The 21,193-nt window shown below is 35.4% G+C and overlaps 1 protein-coding gene and 1 long non-coding RNA gene across 4 annotated transcripts in view; one reads left to right on the forward strand and one right to left on the reverse strand.

Annotated features, from left to right (window-relative positions):
- LOC148215934 (uncharacterized) overlaps positions 1-21,193 on the forward strand; it is a 62,482-nt gene that overhangs the window by 7,764 nt on the left and 33,525 nt on the right. The gene's annotated exons all lie outside the window — the stretch shown is intronic.
- Positions 8,914-21,193, reverse strand: part of NTN4 (netrin 4) — a 50,648-nt gene continuing 38,368 nt past the window's right edge. The window contains exons 8-9 of one of the 3 annotated variants that reach the window (XM_088141899.1): positions 18,839-19,009; positions 8,914-17,513 (exon numbers count right to left, since the gene is read on the reverse strand). In XM_088141899.1, coding sequence (XP_087998025.1) covers positions 17,380-17,513; positions 18,839-19,009 — 305 coding nt within the window. In that variant the 3' untranslated portion in view covers positions 8,914-17,379. Of the gene's footprint in view, positions 17,514-18,838; positions 19,053-21,193 lie in introns of those variants that run through there. The other 2 variants (XM_007424625.4, XM_025164370.2) reach the window with 2 other exon arrangements.

Below are 21,193 nucleotides of genomic sequence, written 5' to 3' on the forward strand. Positions count from 1 at the left end.
GAAACTTCAGTTGATAGAAAATGCAACAGCTTGACTGTGAAGCAGCATGCAATACCAGAGGCTAGTGCTAAAAGATACCACTGGTTGTTTTCCAGACATAATTTTAGGTATTGATATCAATCTCTAAAGCTTTAAAATGCTTAAAGTCTATTTGAAGAACCAGTTATCATAATACAATTTTGCCTTGCACTAGGAGCAGCAGAAGATACCCTCTTATGACTGCTTTCACTTTCCAAGGTCCATTTATTGGGTCCACAAGAGAGAGTTTTCTATATTGCTCCCAAGGTTTGCATCTCTGAAGCTATAGAATGCTATATCCCCTGCCTTTTAGGAAGGGAGATATAACATTCATCTTCAACCACGTATTTTCAGAATGAGCTAGTTTAACTGATTTCCACTAGTTTAAGTGTTGTTTTACTTTTATTGTTCACCTCTTTGATTGCAATGTGGTCTAGAAGACAGACTAACAATGTTACTGTTGCTACTACTATTTCTACTATTACTACTACTACTATTAATAGCATCACTGTGTTAATGTAAGGCCAAACCAAATGCCTGCATGTATATTAAACATACATTTGTCTTCTTAGCTGTAAACTGGGACTGGTAGGCTACAGAAGTAAGGGTAAAAATCTGTTCAGTACTCCTATTTCAGTGTTACAGCGCATATCTCCCATGCTGCTCCTGGCTGGAAAAGAACTGATTAAGAGATACGAATCTGAATTGCAACTCATTCCCTCAACTACGACAATGCCGGCCAATCATTCTGTAACTGAGTTACTATTGTTTTTGATGGGTGCATTCCCCTTCATTGAAAATGTATGGAAAGTTTAAGGCAGATGTGGTGATGAACTGGATTTATTATAATTTCAAGAGCGTGGTAACACTGATGCTACTAAACCTATCTGTGCATTAAGGTCTGTGTCAAATCTTTCTCTGGAAAGGATTTTTTAGTATTAGAGTCTGTTTGATAGGGATATGTGTAGCATCCTTGTTTGTGTTAGCTTTTTTGATTTTTTAAAAAGTTTCTTTAAACAAGGCTGCACATAACAATCTTAAGTGAATAAATAATAAATAAACCAGTAGGAACTAGGTAGTTACTAATACTGGTTTAGCATCTGCCCTGCAAAATTCAAATTACATTGGCTGAGCTAATCGTAGAAATCTTGATGGCCTTTGACCAGAAGATGGCACTCCAGGATAACTTTTGCTTACTCAAATGATTGTTTTTCTATAGGTTTATCAATGTTAATTCTCTTGATAATGTCATTTTTATTATTTTGGGATGTCATTAAAATGGTTAAATATATTTGAGTTTTGAGCTTCTGTTAATAACAAAAATTTGGAAGAAAACATTGGCTTCAGAAATCTAATATATATTTTTAATTTGTTTCTGCCTTTCAATGAACAAGGCTCTCAAGACAGCTAAAAATAATTGAAAATCAGTCTATAATAAAATTATCACTACAAAGTACAGTCAGTGCATATTAATTTGTTGAAAGGATGTACACCAACTTAAAGGTCTTTGTAGGTATATTGCTTTACATAATTTCATTTTATTTGAATTTTTTATGAAAATACCACACTGTAGTTTTCATGCTCCATTATTTCAGAGAAAAAGGATTGTATTTTATTTTATCTGTATTCTAAAGTGGCTTGATTAAAACAAAATTATAATAGGTTAAGTTTAGATCAGGGGCATCCATGTGTAAGTGTCAAAAAAGTCAAGATGATAGTCACAACCGCATTGACATTCACATATACAAAATGGGCAGGTCTTTGAATGCAGAGTTGCAACCACCATCTTAACTCTTTTGACACACCCCTCTGTGGGTCCCTGTGTTTAGAGACAATTTATTTGCCTCAAGCTAATTAATGAAGAACTTAAAGGCTGGGCAATATATTTGTTTTCCCAGTTCAGACAAACATTCAATCTGCTATAACACGTCCCTGCATAATATAGTTTGGTTGGACTTAACATAACTGATACCAGCAGCTGTCATTTGTATAAATATGGTATTTGGCTTAAAATTATGTGTGAACCCAAACCATTTAATTAACGGTGAATTTCAAAGGCAGCTGTCTCTGTAGCAAAACATTAATAAAATACTAAGATGTGAGGTTTGTTCACTAAACCCATCTGGGACCAACCCTAGTTTTGATAAGGTACAAAAATGCTATTCCAAAGCATTTAGTAAGTTAAGATTCCTTAATAGATGGAAGTCAACTTTTGTCTTCCAAAAAACCTCCACTCTTCTCCCTTATCATGCTTTATATATAATGCCAGAAATATGAAAAATAGCCTGTACTTTTATCATTCAACCAGATTGTGAGAAAAGTGATTCTACCTGCTAAATATATTTTCTGATTTGTTTGCTAGACCCATGACATCAGAGATGGAGCATTTTGCTTGACTGGGCAAAGCAATTCTCTCTCTCTCTCTCTCTCCCCCTCCCTCCCTCCTTCCCTCTCTCTCTCCAGACATGCCAGCTTTCAATTATTCTCTGCATTCTATAAAACTAAGGTGCTGCCTAATGCCACCGAAACAGGAGGCCCATGAGCTCTCTACCTGAACTCTGAACATGTATTGAAACCTAAGATCTTATGCAAATAACTAGATTCAGCGAGGCTGATTGTTGATTTTATTTATTTATTTATTTATTCATTCATTCATTCATTCATTCATTCATTCATTCATTCATTTATCTATAGGTGATTATCTCTTCTTTTCCTGTATTCCCTCTTTTACCATAAATTCCTTTTTATATATAGATTGGTTTTTTGTTTAATAATATTAATTAAATAATAAATCTATTAATAAATAATAAATAATAATATTTAAATAAATATTAATTAAATAATATATAAATATATATAAATAATAATTAAATAAATAATAAATAAATTAAATAATATTTAATTTTTCATTAAAACCATTCCAAATGCAAGACCACATAGTTGCATAGCTATACATTGTACTTCAAGACTGGCACAAGGTTAAGTTCTGAACTTGGCGCAAGGGCACTTTGTTCCTGCTTTTTTTAGGGCAGCACTGAAGGGTAAAGTCCTTGGCAGAAGGAATTGGAACTTCCCAGCTGGCTAGACTGTGGTAGGAAGTTCAGACAGAACTGTGGCATCCATGGTAATTATCTTTTGGAGGGAATGGGAAAATCCTTGGGAGAAGGAGTCTGGGGATCAGATTTAAAATGGCAATGACACAATGACAATGTCAAACAGTGATGAACTGAGTTGGGCATCAAGCAAACAAAAGAACGAAGTGTTGCCAGACTTTGGATTTGGCCCCAGCTCTGGTTTTCTCCACATTTTAAATTTTTTCAAACTAAGTAGTGAAGACACTGTAGTCATGTCATCTCAGGAACAACCATTCTTGTCTGGTTGCTCAAGATTTATTGAGTTTAAACAGTTTATCAATAAATCCATAGGCTAATTGGAGTCAGAGCTACTTGGGAAAGTGATGTGGCTGGAAGAGATGTTTAACCTAATTTTAATCATTTCTTCTGTATCCGGGGGGCCAAAGAAGGCATGGATCGGTGAGTTACCCAACAGCTAACCTTAGATACTTTGACTGAAATTACAGCCTGCTGGAATCATATGACACATTGACCCTGTTTCCATAACACAGTTGATCTAGGTATCCCCTTTGCCACTCATCAGACTCACCACCATGCATTCTAGCACATAGGGAAGGATGGTAGCCATTTTTGCATCTTTCTAGCTGCTACAAAAGAGGCTGTTTCTGTCCCACTTCTTTATTCTTCTACCCCAAAGCCAGAGCAAAAAACCTCAAAAATATTTGTAAAAAATCACTATCACTAGCCTTTTCCTAGGGCTGAGAGAGTGTGATTGACCCAAAGTTGGCTTCCATGCCTAAATAGGACTATAAATCAGGTCTCCCCACTTCTAGTCCAGCAGCTTAATTATAGACCAAACTACTGAATGGCTCTCCATTCAGTAATACAGCACTTTAAATGTGGCTTGGACTTACTGTGATAAAAAACTGAGGGTGCTATGATTCATATTAAGATTAGTCAATTAAGTTTCACATGATTCAGATTAAGATTAATCAGTAATAGACTTGTTCATTCCCTTAGCCTCTGAACTCCTGATCTCTAGACTGCCTAATAAACTTTTAAGTCTACTTATTATGGAATGCTTTGCAAAAATAATTTGCCATTAGGAAGACTCCCAGCTTACAATGTTCATTTATCCGTGTGTTTGACCGAAGCCACTTTAAATTAACTTTTGGTTTCTGAGTTAGACACTGTCCTTCATATGCATCCATTCTTCCAGTGGCAAATAAAACAGCACACACCTATTAGACTGTGGAAAGTTTCCTCACTACTACTTCCCCTTTTTGTAGCACAATGGTGACCAAAGCTAAGAATGAATTCAGATTGTTTTTCACAAGCAGCAAGCAAGCAAGTTATTTTGGTGCAGTGAGCTGAATTTACTGTCAATGAATAAATAAAACAGTCTCTGGAAAAAGAATTTCATTTATCAAAGTTCAGGCAAATTATCAAGATGCAGGTTCCAGTTAGGGAGCCAATCTCAACTAGAATCCAGATGAATGGGTTGCAAAGGCAGGTGCAGGAGACAAGAAACTGAGAGGGTGGACATGGATCTGGAATATATCAGTGATGGAAGACCTGCTGGACTCTTGCCTTAAACAGTGATCTTTTTATCTTTTATGTCCAGACTGCCAATCACACCTTTTTCTGTCTTAGGCTTAATGAATGGCTCCTTATTTTGTCTGCTTTTTATCTTCTGTTCTTCAGTGACCATTTATGACTTTACCAATGACTTAGGTCAGCTCACTTAAGAAGCTCATCTTCCCCATGCTAGGGCAACCAAGAAATGTCCTGAGAGTAGCAAATTTCATCTTCCTAAGTATCCTCTTCACCACCTGCCTCTTGTGCTTGCTTGCTGTGACTTCTGTAGACCTTCAACCCCTTGCAGTCTCCCCATTTCTTATCAATTAGCAGAAAGGGACAAGCCACATCCTACTACAGTGTTCAGCTTTGCTAGTTTGAAGAGGCATAGTTTCAACTCCAAAATGTGATTTGAAGCTACCATTAAACAATATAAATTAAAACAGCTCAGCAAAATAATGCAAATTCCAAAAATTCAGCTTTGGTTCTAAAGTTTCACAACAACGATGGACATTCTACCAATGAAATTGTATTAAAATGTTATCTATCTTTGAAATAAATTATCCTTTGGGGCACTGTAAAATATGAAATATACATACAGTGGGGCAAAAAAGTATTCAGTCAGCCACCAATTGTGCAAGTTCTCCCACTTAAAAAGATGAGAGAGGCCTGTAATTTTCATCATAGGTATACCTCAACTATGAGAGACAAAATGAGGAAAAAAATCCAGAAAATCACATTGTCTGATTTTTAAAGAATTTATTTGCAAATCATGGTGGAAAATAAGTATTTGGTCACCTACAAACAAGCAAGATGTCTGGCTCTCACAGACCTGTAACTACTTCTTTAAGAGGCTCCTCGGTCCTCCACTCGTTACCTGTAGTAATGGCACCTGTTTGACCTTGTTATCAGTATAAAAGACACCTGTCCACAACATCAAACAGTCACATTCCAAACTCCACTATGGCCAAGAGCTGTTGAAGGACACCAGAAACAAAATTGTAGACCTGCACCAGTCTGGGAAGACTGAATCTGCAATAGGCAAGCAGCTTGGTGTGAAGAAATCAACTGTGGGAGCAATAATTAGAAAATGGAAGGCATACAAGACCACTGATAATCTCCCTTGATCTGGGGCTCCATGCAAGATCTCACCCCGTGGGGTCAAAAAGATCACAAGAACGGTGAGCAAAAATCCCAGAACCACACGGGGGGACCTAGTGAATGACCTGCAGAGAGCTGGGACCAAAGGAACAAAGGTTACCATCAGTAACATGCTACACTGCCAGGGACTCAAATCCTGCAGTGCCAGATGTGTCCCCCTGCTTAAGCCAGTACATGTCCGGGCCCATCTGAAGTTTGCTAGAGAGCATTTGAATGATCCAGAAGAGGATTGGGAGAATGTCATATGGTCAGATGAAACCAAAGTAGAACGTTTTGGTCTAAACTCAACTCGTCATGTTTGGAGGAGAGAGAATGCTGAGTTGCATCCAAAGAACACCATACCTACTGTGAAGCATGGGGGTGGAAACATCATGCTTTGGGGCTGTTTTTCTGCAAAGGGACCAGGACGACTGATCCGTGTAAAGGAAAGAATGAATGGGGCCATGTATTGTGAGATTTTGAGTGAACACCTCCTTCCATCAGCAAGGGCATTGAAGATGAAACGTGGCTGGGTCTTTCAGCATGACAATGATCCCAAACACACCGCCTGGGCAACGAAGGAGTGGCTTCGTAAGAAGCATTTCAAGGTCCTGGAGTGGCCTAGCCAGTCTCCAGATCTCAACCCCATGGAAAACCTTTGGAGGGAGTTGAACGTCCGTGTTGCCCAGCGACAGCCCCAAAACATCACTGCTCTAGAGGAGATCTGCATGGAGGAATGGGCCAAAATACCAGCAACAGTGTGTGAAAACCTTGTGAAGACTTACAGAAAACGTTTGACCTCTGTCATTGCCAACAAAGGATATATAACAAAGTATTGAGATGAACTTTGGATATTGACCAAATACTTATTTTCCACCATGATTTGCAAATAAATTCTTTAAAAATCAGACAATGTGATTTTCTGGATTTTTTTTCCCATTTTGTCTCTCATAGTTGAGGTATACCTACGATGAAAATTACAGGCCTCTCTCATCTTTTTAAGTGGGAGAACTTGCACAATTGGTGGCTGACTAAATACTTTTTTGCCCCACTGTACGCAGATTGATGAAAATGGAATAACCTTTTGATAGTTTAGTTGACTAACAGTCTTTCTTTACACACTTCATTAATGTATAATTTCAGTGTGTTACAGTTAAAAGTAATTCATTTCAGAGAATGTCACTATTGCAGAAATATTTTTAAAATGTTTTAAGCTTCAGCTAAACTTTTAAAATTATTTACTAGTGTGCACCTACATCTGTTTTCATTACATAGATCTTTCTACCTTAAACATGCTACTGCTTGCAATTGTATGCTAAATATAAATAACCTTAAGGCATCATATTTGAAGGAGAAATTCCAGTCCTTTACCACAATATATTTCATTGCTAACACACTTTTTAAAAAATGAGGAAGTATTTTCAGGATGTTTACCTTTCCAGATTCATAGATGATTAAGAAAATGGCAGGAGAAAAATAAACTACTTCTGTATTTAAATGTGGTTTATTAGGTAGTGAGACAGTTTTTTTTTTTTAATTAAGATAAACTGAGCAGGATTCAGTGGCATGTTTCTGTTAGTAGAACTGATTTCCGCTAATGGAAAGAGAAGAAAGCCGTTTCCATGCACTCCAGACATCTGCTGTATTGGAAAGGAAAGATTTTGAAAGTATACAGAGAACAGCAGGCAGGAGGAGAACTGTAACTTCACTCTGAGTTAACTTGTAAATTATCCTTACATATCTATTCTTTCATTGTAGCATTTCTATTTATAAAGTTATAGGCAACCATTTGAAGAATAGCTCTTACAAGGTGGTTTACAGTATAACAGAAATACAAAAGTTGCAATCCTACACAAAGGTACACTGGATAAGCCTACTTCTAAGAAGACAAGATTTTTTCCACTTGCTTCTTGCCTTTTAAAGATTTTTTTTTTCAGAAATTACATTTATTACAAACCACTGAAAACTTGTTGGCTTTTTGGTTTCATTTTAAAGAGGGAAATGATATAGACTTCTCTGAATCATATTTAAAGGTTGAACTGTAGTAATTAGTTATAATGACCCTATTTAGCCATATGGAAGAAAAAAATTAGAAAACCTGCAAAATGCAAAATTTGTGGAAATAAGACATTCAGCAATTTGGGACTGATGACAGAAGATGCAGAATCTTTTTATTTTCCTCTTGGAAAAACTATATAATGCTTTTTCCTGATTTTTTTTTCAGTGCCCCAAAACAAGTATGAAGATAATGTTCCATCTGCTCATTTTTAATCATTTTCAGGCAACATCCAGATACTTGGTTTGCATCCATACTATGTAATAACTGTGTTAATTTGAATGAAATACATTTACAATGTGTAAATAGTTGACTCAAAGCACTAGTTCCATTCACATGAATGGGCCTTTTAAGCTGCTCTGCCCTTGCTGCCCTGTTGTTGAATAAAGGAATAAAGAAAAGACCTTATTATTTTTTGTGTGTGAAGTCTAATTTAAAGATCTTTGCTGAACCAAGCAAACTCAGTAACTTATTGCTGCTTAAGTTGCTTGGTACAATCTCTATAAATAACCTATTGAAAGAGCAGTATTTTGTGGAAGGGTGTGTTGAAGCTCGACTCTCTGTTATGTCTCGGCAACAGCAGGGCCTTTCCCAGACATGCAGCATGAAGTCTTCCCAGTGATGCAGGAAGGACAGGATTGGTATAATTAGTTAGAACTTTTTCCCTCTGACTTTTTTCTTCCTGGAGAATAATCTGTAAAACGTTCCCACAGAAGTAAAGGAGCTGTGCTTTTTTTCCCTAGAATCTTCTACCTAATTGTTCAGAACTAGTCTTTTTTCTGTACAAATAGAAAGAATAGTAGATTATACTATTTGCAGTCGGGTGCCCCCCTGCATATGGACAAGAATTCTCTGCATCCCCTTATAGTTCAGCTTTTATTACTGATCTTTGATGGGAATTATAATTAAACACAAAACAGTTGGAGAGCTTCAGATTGAGGAAGCCCCTTCTGCTCCCTTCTTAATACTCTTTATACTGGGCATCGATTAGACAAACCTTGAATAGATGATGTTGCTCTGAATTCCATTTAAATAAGAGTTTTATTTCTAAAATAGGATATAACAAGCATATATATAATTATAATTATAAATATATATAATTATATATTTATAATTAATTTAAATATATTTATATAATTTATATAATGTATATAACCAAGCATCCTATAATCATGAGACTATTAAACAGATGTTGAATTTTACACTGACATGTAATTCTTTGCTGGCATAAAGGGTGAAATTAATACAACATTCTTGTAAGGTTTCCTGGATTGACAGGGAAATTAAAAATATATTCCTAGAAATCTGGACAGGAAACATGCCTAAATAATTTTAGTCATGTAATTTCTTCTATATCTTTAGTAATTGAACTTGTCCATTCAGATTGTGTATCACCTTGTTAATTCTGATGAAAAGAGGCTTCAGAAATTTTAAACCTTCTTGGTCCTGTATTCTTCAGCCATGTGGGAATCTGGGGAGAATGTGGTATAGCTATAGTTGAGCTCACCCAGTGTTATTATGGTCAAACAGGAGGTTAACCATTTGTCCCCATTCTGCTGCTTGTGCTGCAAGAAAAGTTTCCAGCGGATTGGGCCACCAACACTTGCTGTTTGCTTTTTCAAAATGTACCCAGTAACATTAAGAGGTATGGGAAGAAGACAAGTAGCATTGTTTCAATCAAAAACAGTTTGTTTTAAAATGTAAATGAAAAACAAGACAATGTTATAGTGCATGTTTTGTTTTCAAAATCATGGGAAGAAGTAACCCCATTATCTCATTATAGCCTACAATTCTTGTACAAGAATGCACTTTAAAAGGTTTCCAATTCAAAATGCACTAAAACCTTTAGACCTCATTCCTTTCATTCCTATGAAACTACTGTACAGTGTTTCAGAACCTCTAATAGCTTCAGCTGCTGTAAAATATATTTTACCTTCTCAGTACATCATCTTCAATAAATTTATATATTTTGTAATGTTATACTATAAATTACATTACAAATGATTGAATCATTATGTTCCAGCAAAACTACAGTCTTTACTCTTTCCTTTTAAAAATATCTAGTAACTGGTCAAAGAGTCAACTGGCTGGACTGAGCTATCCTGAAGGGGGAAAAATCCTCTGTCACTTTTACTCATTTAACAGCCCATAATAACAGCTACCAATTTACATTACTCATCATATTCCTATATAGCTCTAGTCAAAACCCATCCAACATGGTCAAGAACATTTCCACAATCTCATACAAACAATGACAGTAGTAGCAGAACAATTATACAAGTATTTCCAAAGCCATGACTTACACTGCTATTTTTGAACTAGTTTGAATTCCAAATGAATGCTTCAGAGTCTTTCTTTTCCCATAACCATTTAAAAGTAACCAAGAAGATATTCTTGTTTATCATTCATACAAATGACAATGGCACCCAGGCCTATAGCTGTGAAATGCTTCAATAAAAATATGCCTCGCTAGACTGTGATTCACTGGCTTGACTTCAGAATGGAGAGTATCGTGCTAATTTATTTTGTTTGGTATTTTGTTTTTTAGTGTGTGATTTGCTGTTATTTGCCCAGGGACTAACTGAATAACATCTAGTAATTGTCAGTATGCTACTTCTTAAAAATCATCAGCATATTATTTACTCAAGAGAGAATGATTTTGCTTTGTATGGTGGTCCTTAGAAAGTCTCCTAACAAAAAGTTGAAATGAAAACTCTGAGATCTTTGAAGGAGTAAAGTAGAGGAACCGCATAGTTAAAGAAAGCAGTGGTATTTGCATAGTTTGGGGGAAAAAATGTGTTGGGTCTGTTTGATTGACTGCAGAGAAACGAGGTGGTAAAAATGTCAAGGTCATAATGTTCATTGAAGCTTTTTGACCAGTGAGGAATTTTTATTAATTCTTTAAATGCAAATTCCATGGCACTGTGGACATGTTCCATACCTCCTGCAGAGCACGAGGTGGAAAATTACAATTAGCTTGTCAGAAGAGAATGTTGCACATTAAGCACAAGAAGCCAAATTATTTTTTTAATGTAGATGCAAATGTACCCCTTAAGTCCAGAGCTCTCCAAGTTGTCAATATTAGGATCATCTGAAGTACCAGCAGTGAAAGTAAGAGTCTTTTGGGGCCAAGAGCCAGATTTACTGTTGTTTCAGGGATGCTACATAAATTTCTTCACTTTTCATATGTCAAAACTGAAAAATCTGATTTGACAATCTAATGTTACGTGTATTCTTGGAATACTTATTGAGAAATACTAGTCTTCTGAAGATCTAGTGGAGGTGGCTTTCTACAAATCTTCATCTACTCAAATCACATGTAGAATTAGAAATGAAGTTTGCTATTTGAGTGAAATGGATGCATAAGACAAGAGAATCAAACATATTTTCATTCCAACTGGTTCTCACAAATGTTTTTCTGCCAGCTGGGCTCACATAAGAGAACGCTTGCTATATCTAATTGGTTGTCCCTAACCCTATCTCTAACCTTTTTGCTCTAAAAACCAGAAAAACAATCTTCTTGGCATTCTAGAAGGCTATTAAAACCTGGCTTTCCCCTCAAGTGTTAGGGCCAGGATGTTAGGGCAGCCCAACATATGTATGTGTTTTATGGAATTGTTATGTGGTGCCTTAGTTCTTTAAGTATCTTTTTTCCCCCACTTGTACTGTATTATTTTAAGGGGTTATGGTTTTTATATTGTCTTTGTATGCATTGTTGGTTTGACATGAATGGTTTTGGTCCAACTCCAGCTAATCTACTCTGACCATTCCCACATAACCCTTTCTCCTCTTTCCTTACTCTTTTAGCCTTTGTCAATAGCTTTGACAAAGTTTTTGTCAATAGCTTTTATGTGATCTATATAAACTTTTTAAAAACTTTTTTGCTTTTTAATTGTTCTTTTATGTCTGTGACTGTATAGCAAATAAATAAAATAAAATAAAAATGGAGCAGAAAGGCAACAAAAGGAAAAATACTTGATAATTTTCCCCCACAGAAACAAGCTTACTATCAAATGTCAACTGAGCCAGAAACTCATCCCAAAAGAAAGGTTTCAGCCAGTATTTTGGGCAGCAAATTCTCATTCAGGCAGCTTCAGAGGGTATCCTAATTCTCCTGGAGAAGGGCATTTGGAGTAGAACAAGGGGCTCATAAAAGAATTATTAGAATTATTATCTTCAATCGAGATTTATTAGCTCTTGAGTGAATAGCTTCAGAGTGCAATAAATCGGATAGGACAGGTTTCCTAAGTAATACCAAAAGAAGGAATGTGTTTGGGTAATTTACCTGCTCCCAAGGCAGATATAAGTCATATTAGAATATTTACCAAGGTGAGGATCTTTCTACAAAATAGATCAGGCGATCTTCAAGCCCTACTCCCAGATTGCGACACATTTTCAGTCCTCACACATTTAGATGAATACTAACAGGGCTAATAGGGTATACAAAATGCTTTTTCAAGGTATTTGTTTCTGGCCATTGTTTTTTTCAGGTTATGTGAATAATAATCTATTAAAGCAAATTCCTTATCATTCCCTATCAATTTCATATCATTCTAAGAGTTAAATTGTATTTATCCAGTTAATATGCCAGACTAGAAGACAAGTGAGTTATATGGAGTGTACAGTGATACTTAAATTTACATAAGAGGCACTGTCAAGAGAGTCAGTCTCAGATAAATAATAGCATTAAAACAAATCACAGCTGGTACATATGAAAATATATTTTTTACCATTATCAAAAATTATACATTTAAAGCCATACCATATATATAAATATATATTTTAAAGATGCCAAATTAATAGTCTCCTTGATTACAATATGTGATAGATAGGTAGATTACTGTATATAGACAGAAACACACATAGACATCTTATTTCTTTGAAAAATGGTCATGTGAATTGGGAAGCTATTTATTTTCTTTTCAGTTTTGCATATTATCTATATTTAATTGCAAGCCATTATCTTAAATTAAGAACTGCCCTGAGTGAATTGACAGAAGAGTGCTATATAAGCAAGCAAACTAAAAAAGATAGTAAATCAGTGGGTACTAGAAATGTGTGCATAGGCTGACTTTCTCAGTCTTAGCAAAGAAGTCATTCCGCTTTTTCAGTGTTCACTAAAAAGAATCAACATTGGGAATTATTGCAATAAAATACTGGTAAAGGATAGGTGTATAATCCTTTACCAGTATTTACCATGTAGCCTTTGACTCATGAGAAAGCATAAGAGAAATGGAAAGCAAAGTAGGCAGGAGACAGTATTTTGCAACTAACTATGTTTGACGTAGCAAGACCATATCATTTCTATTACAGTAGCAACATACTAAACTTAGCTTCAAAATCATGGCATACGAAATATTTTAATTTCTAATCTTTTGCTGTGAGTAGTAGATCACAGTATACTAATATTTTAGCATGTCTTGAAGTTTTTCTATATATAGAATATTTCCAGAAATATTTTTCTGACTTGTTTTTCTTTCTGTGGCTCTTCCCTCCCCTGGATTAATAAAGAACAGTCATAAATATTTTTCTTACTGAATTGTGAGAAAGTAATTGACCTTTCTGCAAGGTTAGATTTCAGACCTGTCACTGAAAAAATCAACATGAAAATACAGAAACCTTGAGTAGCACTCAAAAGTGGTTGCTTATCAATAAACTGTCTCTTCAATGTGCTAAGAAGAAGTCTGATCTTTAAGGTAGAGAGTAGTTCTAAAAAAATCACTTGACTGTATTTGATGGAAGCCCTGAATATCTAAAAATAACTGTGTATTTGTTCCAAAATTACTGGTTATTTATGGCATGCTAGCTCTCCATTTAGACACTTGGGTAGTACTAGATGTTCTATCATTTTCAGTAACAGGAAGATGTAGTCCTCTGAAGTAATTATAGTAAAAATACAACCTTGTTCATGTAATTTTCAATGCAGGATAAAAGACTTAAGATTGAAGCACTTCCCTACTGAGCAACCATAGTTTTATTCAAATTCCAGTAGTAGTTTACTAGCCACAATTGGTGAAGTTTCCTTTGCTAATTTCTAAGAGTAGAACTGCTTCTTAGACACCAGGCTGGAGAAGGCTGGTCTATACTAACAACATAATTGTACTGGCAAAGAATATGGCCTTTTCCCCACTCTGCTAGAGTTTAACAACTAACTTGGAAAATGACCAGAACACTTTCAAAGGAAATTGATGGGTGTGTGAAGAGGTAGACATTGCCTTCACATCATCGAGTCTCCCTTTAAAATTATTCCGTAATATATATGGTTTATTAGAAAAAAATCAAATTCCTTATTACCCAAGCAGTTGACTCATAATAAACAATTTAGTGAGTAGTATTCTGTGAAAAGTGGCCAAGTTTGTAAAGTTCTTGGCATATTGAATATTCTGTGTCAATTGTGCATACATTATTTGAAATGTCATATTTAGCCATCATAGGTTCACCCATGATTTGACATGCCTAACAAGTCTTATTCAAATAGGTTATTGGTAATTAAGTAGCTGGGCCAACTGTATTGATCTTAGGCAGAATTCTATATGTATAATTGTTGCCTCTTCCTGTTCTCCTGTATTCCCTTTTTCCAATAAATTAGTTATTATATCTAGATCGGTTAGCAGTAGGTGAATTTCTCATTAAAACTGGACAATCAGGTTTTAAATTATTACTATCTCAATTTGTAATAGATGTATGCACATATACAATTATATGACATATATTAGGTATGTTCCATGACTTCAGATATGCTTGGAATGGCTCATAACAGCTTATTTTCGATTGTGCACCTATTGATCAACAAGAAACAACTGACATTGTGTATACTGTATCCCAATAGCAAATGATCAGGTGATTCATAGAATACAGAGGCAGGAGAAATGTCTTTTTTCACACCAAAAATGTTGGTAAGCTCCTCATCTTTTAAATAAGAGTTTGATGTCTTTGCGTTTCAGTCCTGGAAAGACGAGCGTATCTTTTCTTGTTTTATTTAAAAGGACTCTTTCCTCCTCTATAGGTATTGTGAATGGAGTTTGGCACTATTAGTTTTGTTATGTTTATTTGAGCATATAAAATTAAGAATTTGTTATATTTTTCTACTGTTGAGCACACTGAAAATGTAGAAATTGTAAGTGGAATTATCATTACAGTACTTACATTGCAAGACCAATATACATAACCAAATTCAGTCATTCAAATGAGAGGTGGTAAGGCTATTTTGAGGGGTCAGGTGTAATTGGCAAACATCATTCACTTCATTGCAACTTACAGGCGAGCAAACCAACCCTTCACAAAAGGAATAAAGTTGCTGCAAATAATTTCATGAAGTTATTTCTTGCTAGTTCAGAGGCTTCATTAAAATTTGAAAGATAATCTAAATGACCACAGAGTAGCAATTATTTGCTGAGAAATGTGTCGCTATTCCTCATATCTTACAGGCAATTTCACACAGGAACCCACAATGCTTGGCATTTAGTTCCATAATGGAAATAAGGCTGCGGTCCTGCATCCATATATCTTGGAGTGAGCTCTGTGGGTCTCAGTGAGGCTGGTCTGTTAGTGGGTGTATGTCTGCATGTAAACGTCATGTGTGGAAAGAATCCCATATACCCTAGTGACCAATGTTCCAACTTTCCAAGTCCCAGAAAATTTACTGGTTTCCAATTATTTTACATTTTAGGTTTTGACAGGATATAATTTGCAAAAACACATTGTGCACAATTTTTAGAATTGTAACATATTTATTATATATATGATAGAAAAAAATTAAACACAGTATCATTTTGTGAATCCATAGGACCACAGTAGATCACAATAAAAATAACAGATGAGCCATGGATGACTGTTTTATTGACACTGTATTACGCCTATTCCTTTATTTTATGTATGTTCATATAAATAGGATATTTTTGTGCTAGTGTTTTGTGTTAACAGAACAGTGTAGACAATAGTGATGAAATTCTTGATATATAAATGTATGCAATTTTGGAAAAGTATGCACTCCAAGTAGAAACAGAAAATGACAATTTAAGAAAACAGTTTAAATATTACAAAACCAGACACTAAGTCCAGCATAATGATCGACAAGTTCATCACATTTTAACAAGCAGAACTTTCATTATTCTTGTTTTGATGTTTATGAAGTCTTATCATAGCTGGTATCAAGAGAATCAAATTATTATTTTGAAGTTGCGGCACTGTAAATACGTTGTTTTCCACAATTTATCTTTAGCTTTTCTGAATGGCTTTTGCTATGTCTTAAGGAAAGCTATTATCCTAGTAGGTTTGGCATGATTCTGTTCCTACATCCTTTCCCCTGTGCTGTCCCTGTTCCCCAATATTAGAATGCTCGCACTGGAGGGGGGCAGGCAATAAAGTGCTTTATGCATGAAATACTTGAAGCCAAAATTCTGGTAAAAGAACAGATTCTGTTTTCATTTGTTGTCTCAAGTGCTCATGATTGCAACAACACCCCTCACCACCCCCAAAACACAATGCATTGATTTAACTGACTGAAAAATTTGAGTCAGCACTATTTTGTACTTCAGTGGAGATCCTATGAACTGCTTTTATAATCCTTATATTATCTTTTGGATATCAGTTGGGAAAGTCATATCCTAATTACTTATCATGACATTACAGATTTATGAACTGGATACAAAGTAAGCTAGTTACAGTTTAGTGTCACTAAAATCAATGAAAATTAAATTGGTCATTACTAACTTGGTCCACTGATTTCAGTGGGATTAAACCAAGTCAGGTCTCAAGTCTATTTGCTTTCCAGTAGAGTTTGACCATTAATATATTGGTAATTTTTATTTGTATCCACAGAAACCTGAATATAAACCTAACCAAATTCTCCTTTATGATTGCAGTACACTAGTGTAGCATTCAATTAATCATGCTCATTACACCAGTATGAATAACAGCAATTGCTTTATCCATCACAAGTGTATATACATACTTCAAAGAAGAAAATGAAAGTTTCAACTTTTAAATAACTCAGTTGTTTTGAGTCTTAGCCATACATTTCTGTGTGGGACAAATAAAACATTTAAATTGCACAATAAATCTGTATTGATTATGAGGACTTTAAGGAAGTGATGGTAAGGCAAATTCTACTAAATTTATGGGCTTTCTAAGTAGAGTGGTCCAGAAAAGACCTGTGAGGAAATTCTGTTCACAAGATTCTTTGACTGCACCAAATTGAGGGTTGTTGATAAAATGGAAAGGGCAGAGATGCAGAAATGCAGGAGTGGATGTATACCCTATTATCTCACTTGTTGATTGTTACATCTAGTTTATACTTTTCATCTAATTGCATAGAAAACTCGGGCTGTGTAAGGGAGCTCCAAACTGGTTCTGCAATCTGAAATGAGGTGTTTTGAATCAGGGTGAATGGGCTATGAATTAAAATTCTTTTTACACTACATTTGGCACTATTCCCTTACATTCCAGTTTTAATCTCAGAGGTTGTTTATAAAGTTTTACATTTTATGTATAAATAAATGCCTGTTTGTACTTTCAGCTACAATTTTTAAAAATCTGTAAGATCTTTTTCTCCAGAGCTGATTTCCACTGGTGAACAAAGCTTTTCATATTGACTATCAGTCTGCTTGTGTGAACATCTTCATATCCAGCCACAAGATATTTCAAACCTGCAGATGAAATAGGCATACAGTATATCTTATTGATTTAGTGCTTAACATATATTGGATGGATATTACTTATCATGAAGGATAAAAAATTATTTGTGAAGTTGATATATACAAGAGAAATAGAGTACATGAGGAGTTTTATCATGTTTAATGTAACTAATACAATTCTTGGTTGCCAGTTAGTATATTTTTTGTTATTGCTGTTTGCATGATATTTCCACGATGATGTCAACATTATAGCAACTGTCATTTACAAGAGATATATTTATAATATCTCCTTTGAAATAAAATATGGTGCATTTTCCCCATAAGACAGCAATTTTTGCTATTTAATTATGCTTTACAAAACCATTGCTGTTATGTCAAAAATGTACTGTGAACATAAAAGAAGATGTCTTCCTATTCTTCAAAGCTACAAGTATTTTCTAGACCTTTTTAAAAAACTTGCTTTATAATTTATTCGTCGATTTCCTAATAAACTCTGTTCAGATTATTTTATTCATTGTATATGTACTCTACCCTTTCTCCAAGAAACTCTGAGAGATATGTCCCTCTCAGATATCTTTTTACATCACTATCACAACAGATAAGGCTGAGAGACTGAGACTGAACTAAGATTTCCCAATGTATTTATGATTAAATAAAGACCTGAGTGAAGGTCTATCATAGTTTAAGACCAACATTCTTTAAACGATGTCTATGTGGCCTGCTTAATTGAACTTTGCCCTGTTTCTCTTTTTTGGGAGATGAAACATCTTATATCAGTAGGGCAAAACCAAATTTGTGTACTATTAACTTGACTCTTTACCAAATAAATAAGTTATGTTCTTATTTTAACTCTTTCAAATGTATTATAATTGTATTGGTATGTTGTAATGTTTGTTTTGTTAATTGTATATGGCTTCAGGACAATTACATGGAAAAGACATAATGCTTTGTTAATTAAAGCAGCTGTAGTGGAAGTTTCTTTTGTTTCTCTGAAAAATTAAATTACCTGACTATTTTGCAGGTTCAAATTAAACTTCGTTGGGGAAATAATTTTGTAGAAGATCCACTCTGACAAAAGCAGTTAGTACATGTTATAATTGGTAAGCGGTGAAGGAATTGCCTAGTATCATATTAAATTGCTTTAATAGTATAGGCAGTGTGGGCAGTTTCATCTTCTGAAGCATGCTTTTTTCTGGCATGTGGAACAAAATTAAATTTACAGAATATACAAACAAGTACATGCAATCATGTATTTACCTATGTGTATGATTCATACAATGAATGATATATAATTAAGAATTAATGAAATAACTGTGCTCTTCAGAATAAATACCTACCAGGATTAAGTATTGGGCAAGTGCAACCTCTATTAGTCCATGATTCTGGGTAAAGAATCCGTTTTCCTCGGAAAATCTTAAGTTTTGTAGATTTCAGTACTTTCTGGATCATCACATTGACCTCAGCATGAGACCCTTTATCATGAGCAGACAAAATCTTTGCCTTTACCACTGTGGGAAGACAATTTCAGAAGGAAGAATATATCTTCTCTTTCTATGGAATGAAACATAAATATTGACTATATGCAACATGTGCACTATAACCTGATCCTTCATTCCCTTTCAGAATTATTTTTAATTATTTTTAGGAGCTATATAGTGATGTTTCTGTATATTTCTGTATTCCGTAGTATACTGCATAATGCATACACACACACAAATATATGTGATGCAAAAAGAAAAGAGTGCAATCAACATAAATAGTGTCAGATCCTATCTTGGATAAACCTGATTAGTTCAATGACTATTTGTTCTATTTGTTAAGAAGTATATATTGTCATTTCTCTCTGTTTGGGATACTATGAGCTCTAGTTTATTCATAATTTTAGATTTTTGCACAAAATCAGAAAACCAAATGATGCTTTTCCACATTGTTATTATAAAATGAGTTAACTTCTGACAAGCAAAAGACATTTAAAGTGATCTTGGTAAATAAAAATTTCCTGGGAGTTTCTACTCATTTCTTGCCCCATTGAAACATGAATAGTTTTCAAGTTAGAAGCCTAGAAATAGTTCTATAGGAGCTTCTATTTGTCATCACAATTCAAATAACTGCCAGCAGTAAAGTGATGTACATTAGGGAAGAATAGAATTGATATCATGTATCTTATTTATGTATGTATGTAGCAAATTTACAGTATATACCTGCCCATCTCACCCAAAGAGACTCTGGGCAGCATACAGCAATCAGATAAAAAAACAAATGTAAGAACAACATAAAAATATTAAAAACACATTAATAAATATCATAAAAACCAAGATACAAACCATAAGGGAGGGAGAATAAAAATATCCCCCTTGGCAACAGGGCCATCTAAGCAGGTCTTCCAATCCTGTTTTTTTTTTTTTTTCATAGAACATGTCTTATTAATAGGATACACACCAATAATAAAACATATAATCTGTTGGGAAAACTATAAATAGCACTCAAAATATGTGGGTAGCTTTGACAGTCTATTAAAAAGAAATCCCCAAATCAAAATGTATAATGTAGCCTAGCAGTTGAAAGAAGAAGCACCCTCATAAGCAAATTTCCACTTTGAATTCTGTTGCTGCATAATTAGTACACCATTTCACACTGATATCCAGCTTTGCTAATACAGTGGTACCTCTACTTATGAACGCCCCTACTTATGAAATTTTCGAGATACGATCAGCTCCGGCCCCAAAAATTTACCTCTACTTACGAATTCGCCTCGACTTACGAGCCATTTTCCGCCCGTTCCACGTGGTCTGCAGCCATTTTTCCGCCCATTCCACGTGGTCCGCGGCCATTTTTCCGCCCATGCTACATGGTCCGTGGCCATTTCCCGCCCGTTCCACGTGGTCCACAGCCATTTCCCGCCCGTTCCACGTGGTCTGTGGCCATTTTTTCACCCGTTCCACGTGGTCTGTGGCCATTTTCCGCCCGTTCCACATGGTCCACAGCCATTTTTCTGCCCGTTCCACGTGGTCCGCGGCCATTTCCCGCCCGTTCCACGTGGTCCGTGGCCATTTTCCACCCGTTCCACGTGGTCCACGGCCATTTTTCCGCCCCTGACACGTGGTCCGCGGCCATTTTTTCCGCCCCGCTGCGTGGTCCGCGGCTGTTTTTCCGCCCCTGACGCGGTCAGTGACCGTTTTTCCACCCCTGATGTGTGGTCCGCGGACCCTGGAACGGATTAACGGTAATTACATTGAACCTTATGGGAAAATTTACTTCGACTTGCGACCAACTCGACTTGCGATCAGAGTCACGGAACGGATTAAGTTCGTAAGTAGAGGTACCACTGTATTAGGAATAGCTAATTTCATACTATTGTGTGCAAGTTTCTCCTGGTATTTTGGCTTATTTCCTGCAAATATCCACACCAACACAGAAACACCTACAGGTTTTATGGGATGGGATCTGCTAGTAGAAGCAGAGAGAAGTCTGAATATATACTACTTTTTAAATTGTCAAAGGAATATATTTTTTATCACAATAGGATTTGCTGCTGCTGCTGCTGCTGCTGGAATATTTTGTGCACTTAACACATCATAAGATTCTTCTCTACTCCATTTTAAGACTGCAGCAGAAAACAGCCTGGGTTTTTTTAACATGATCACAACATATTTGCCTTCTCCCTATTTCTTTCTCTTAACATCCAGCCTAAA

Source organism: Python bivittatus, unplaced genomic scaffold (genome assembly GCF_059951505.1).
Source record: "Python bivittatus isolate LINGU-HERP-01145 unplaced genomic scaffold, Pbiv_v1 ctg000330_np1212, whole genome shotgun sequence".
In the NCBI taxonomy this organism is placed as follows: Eukaryota; Metazoa; Chordata; class Lepidosauria; order Squamata; family Pythonidae; genus Python; species Python bivittatus.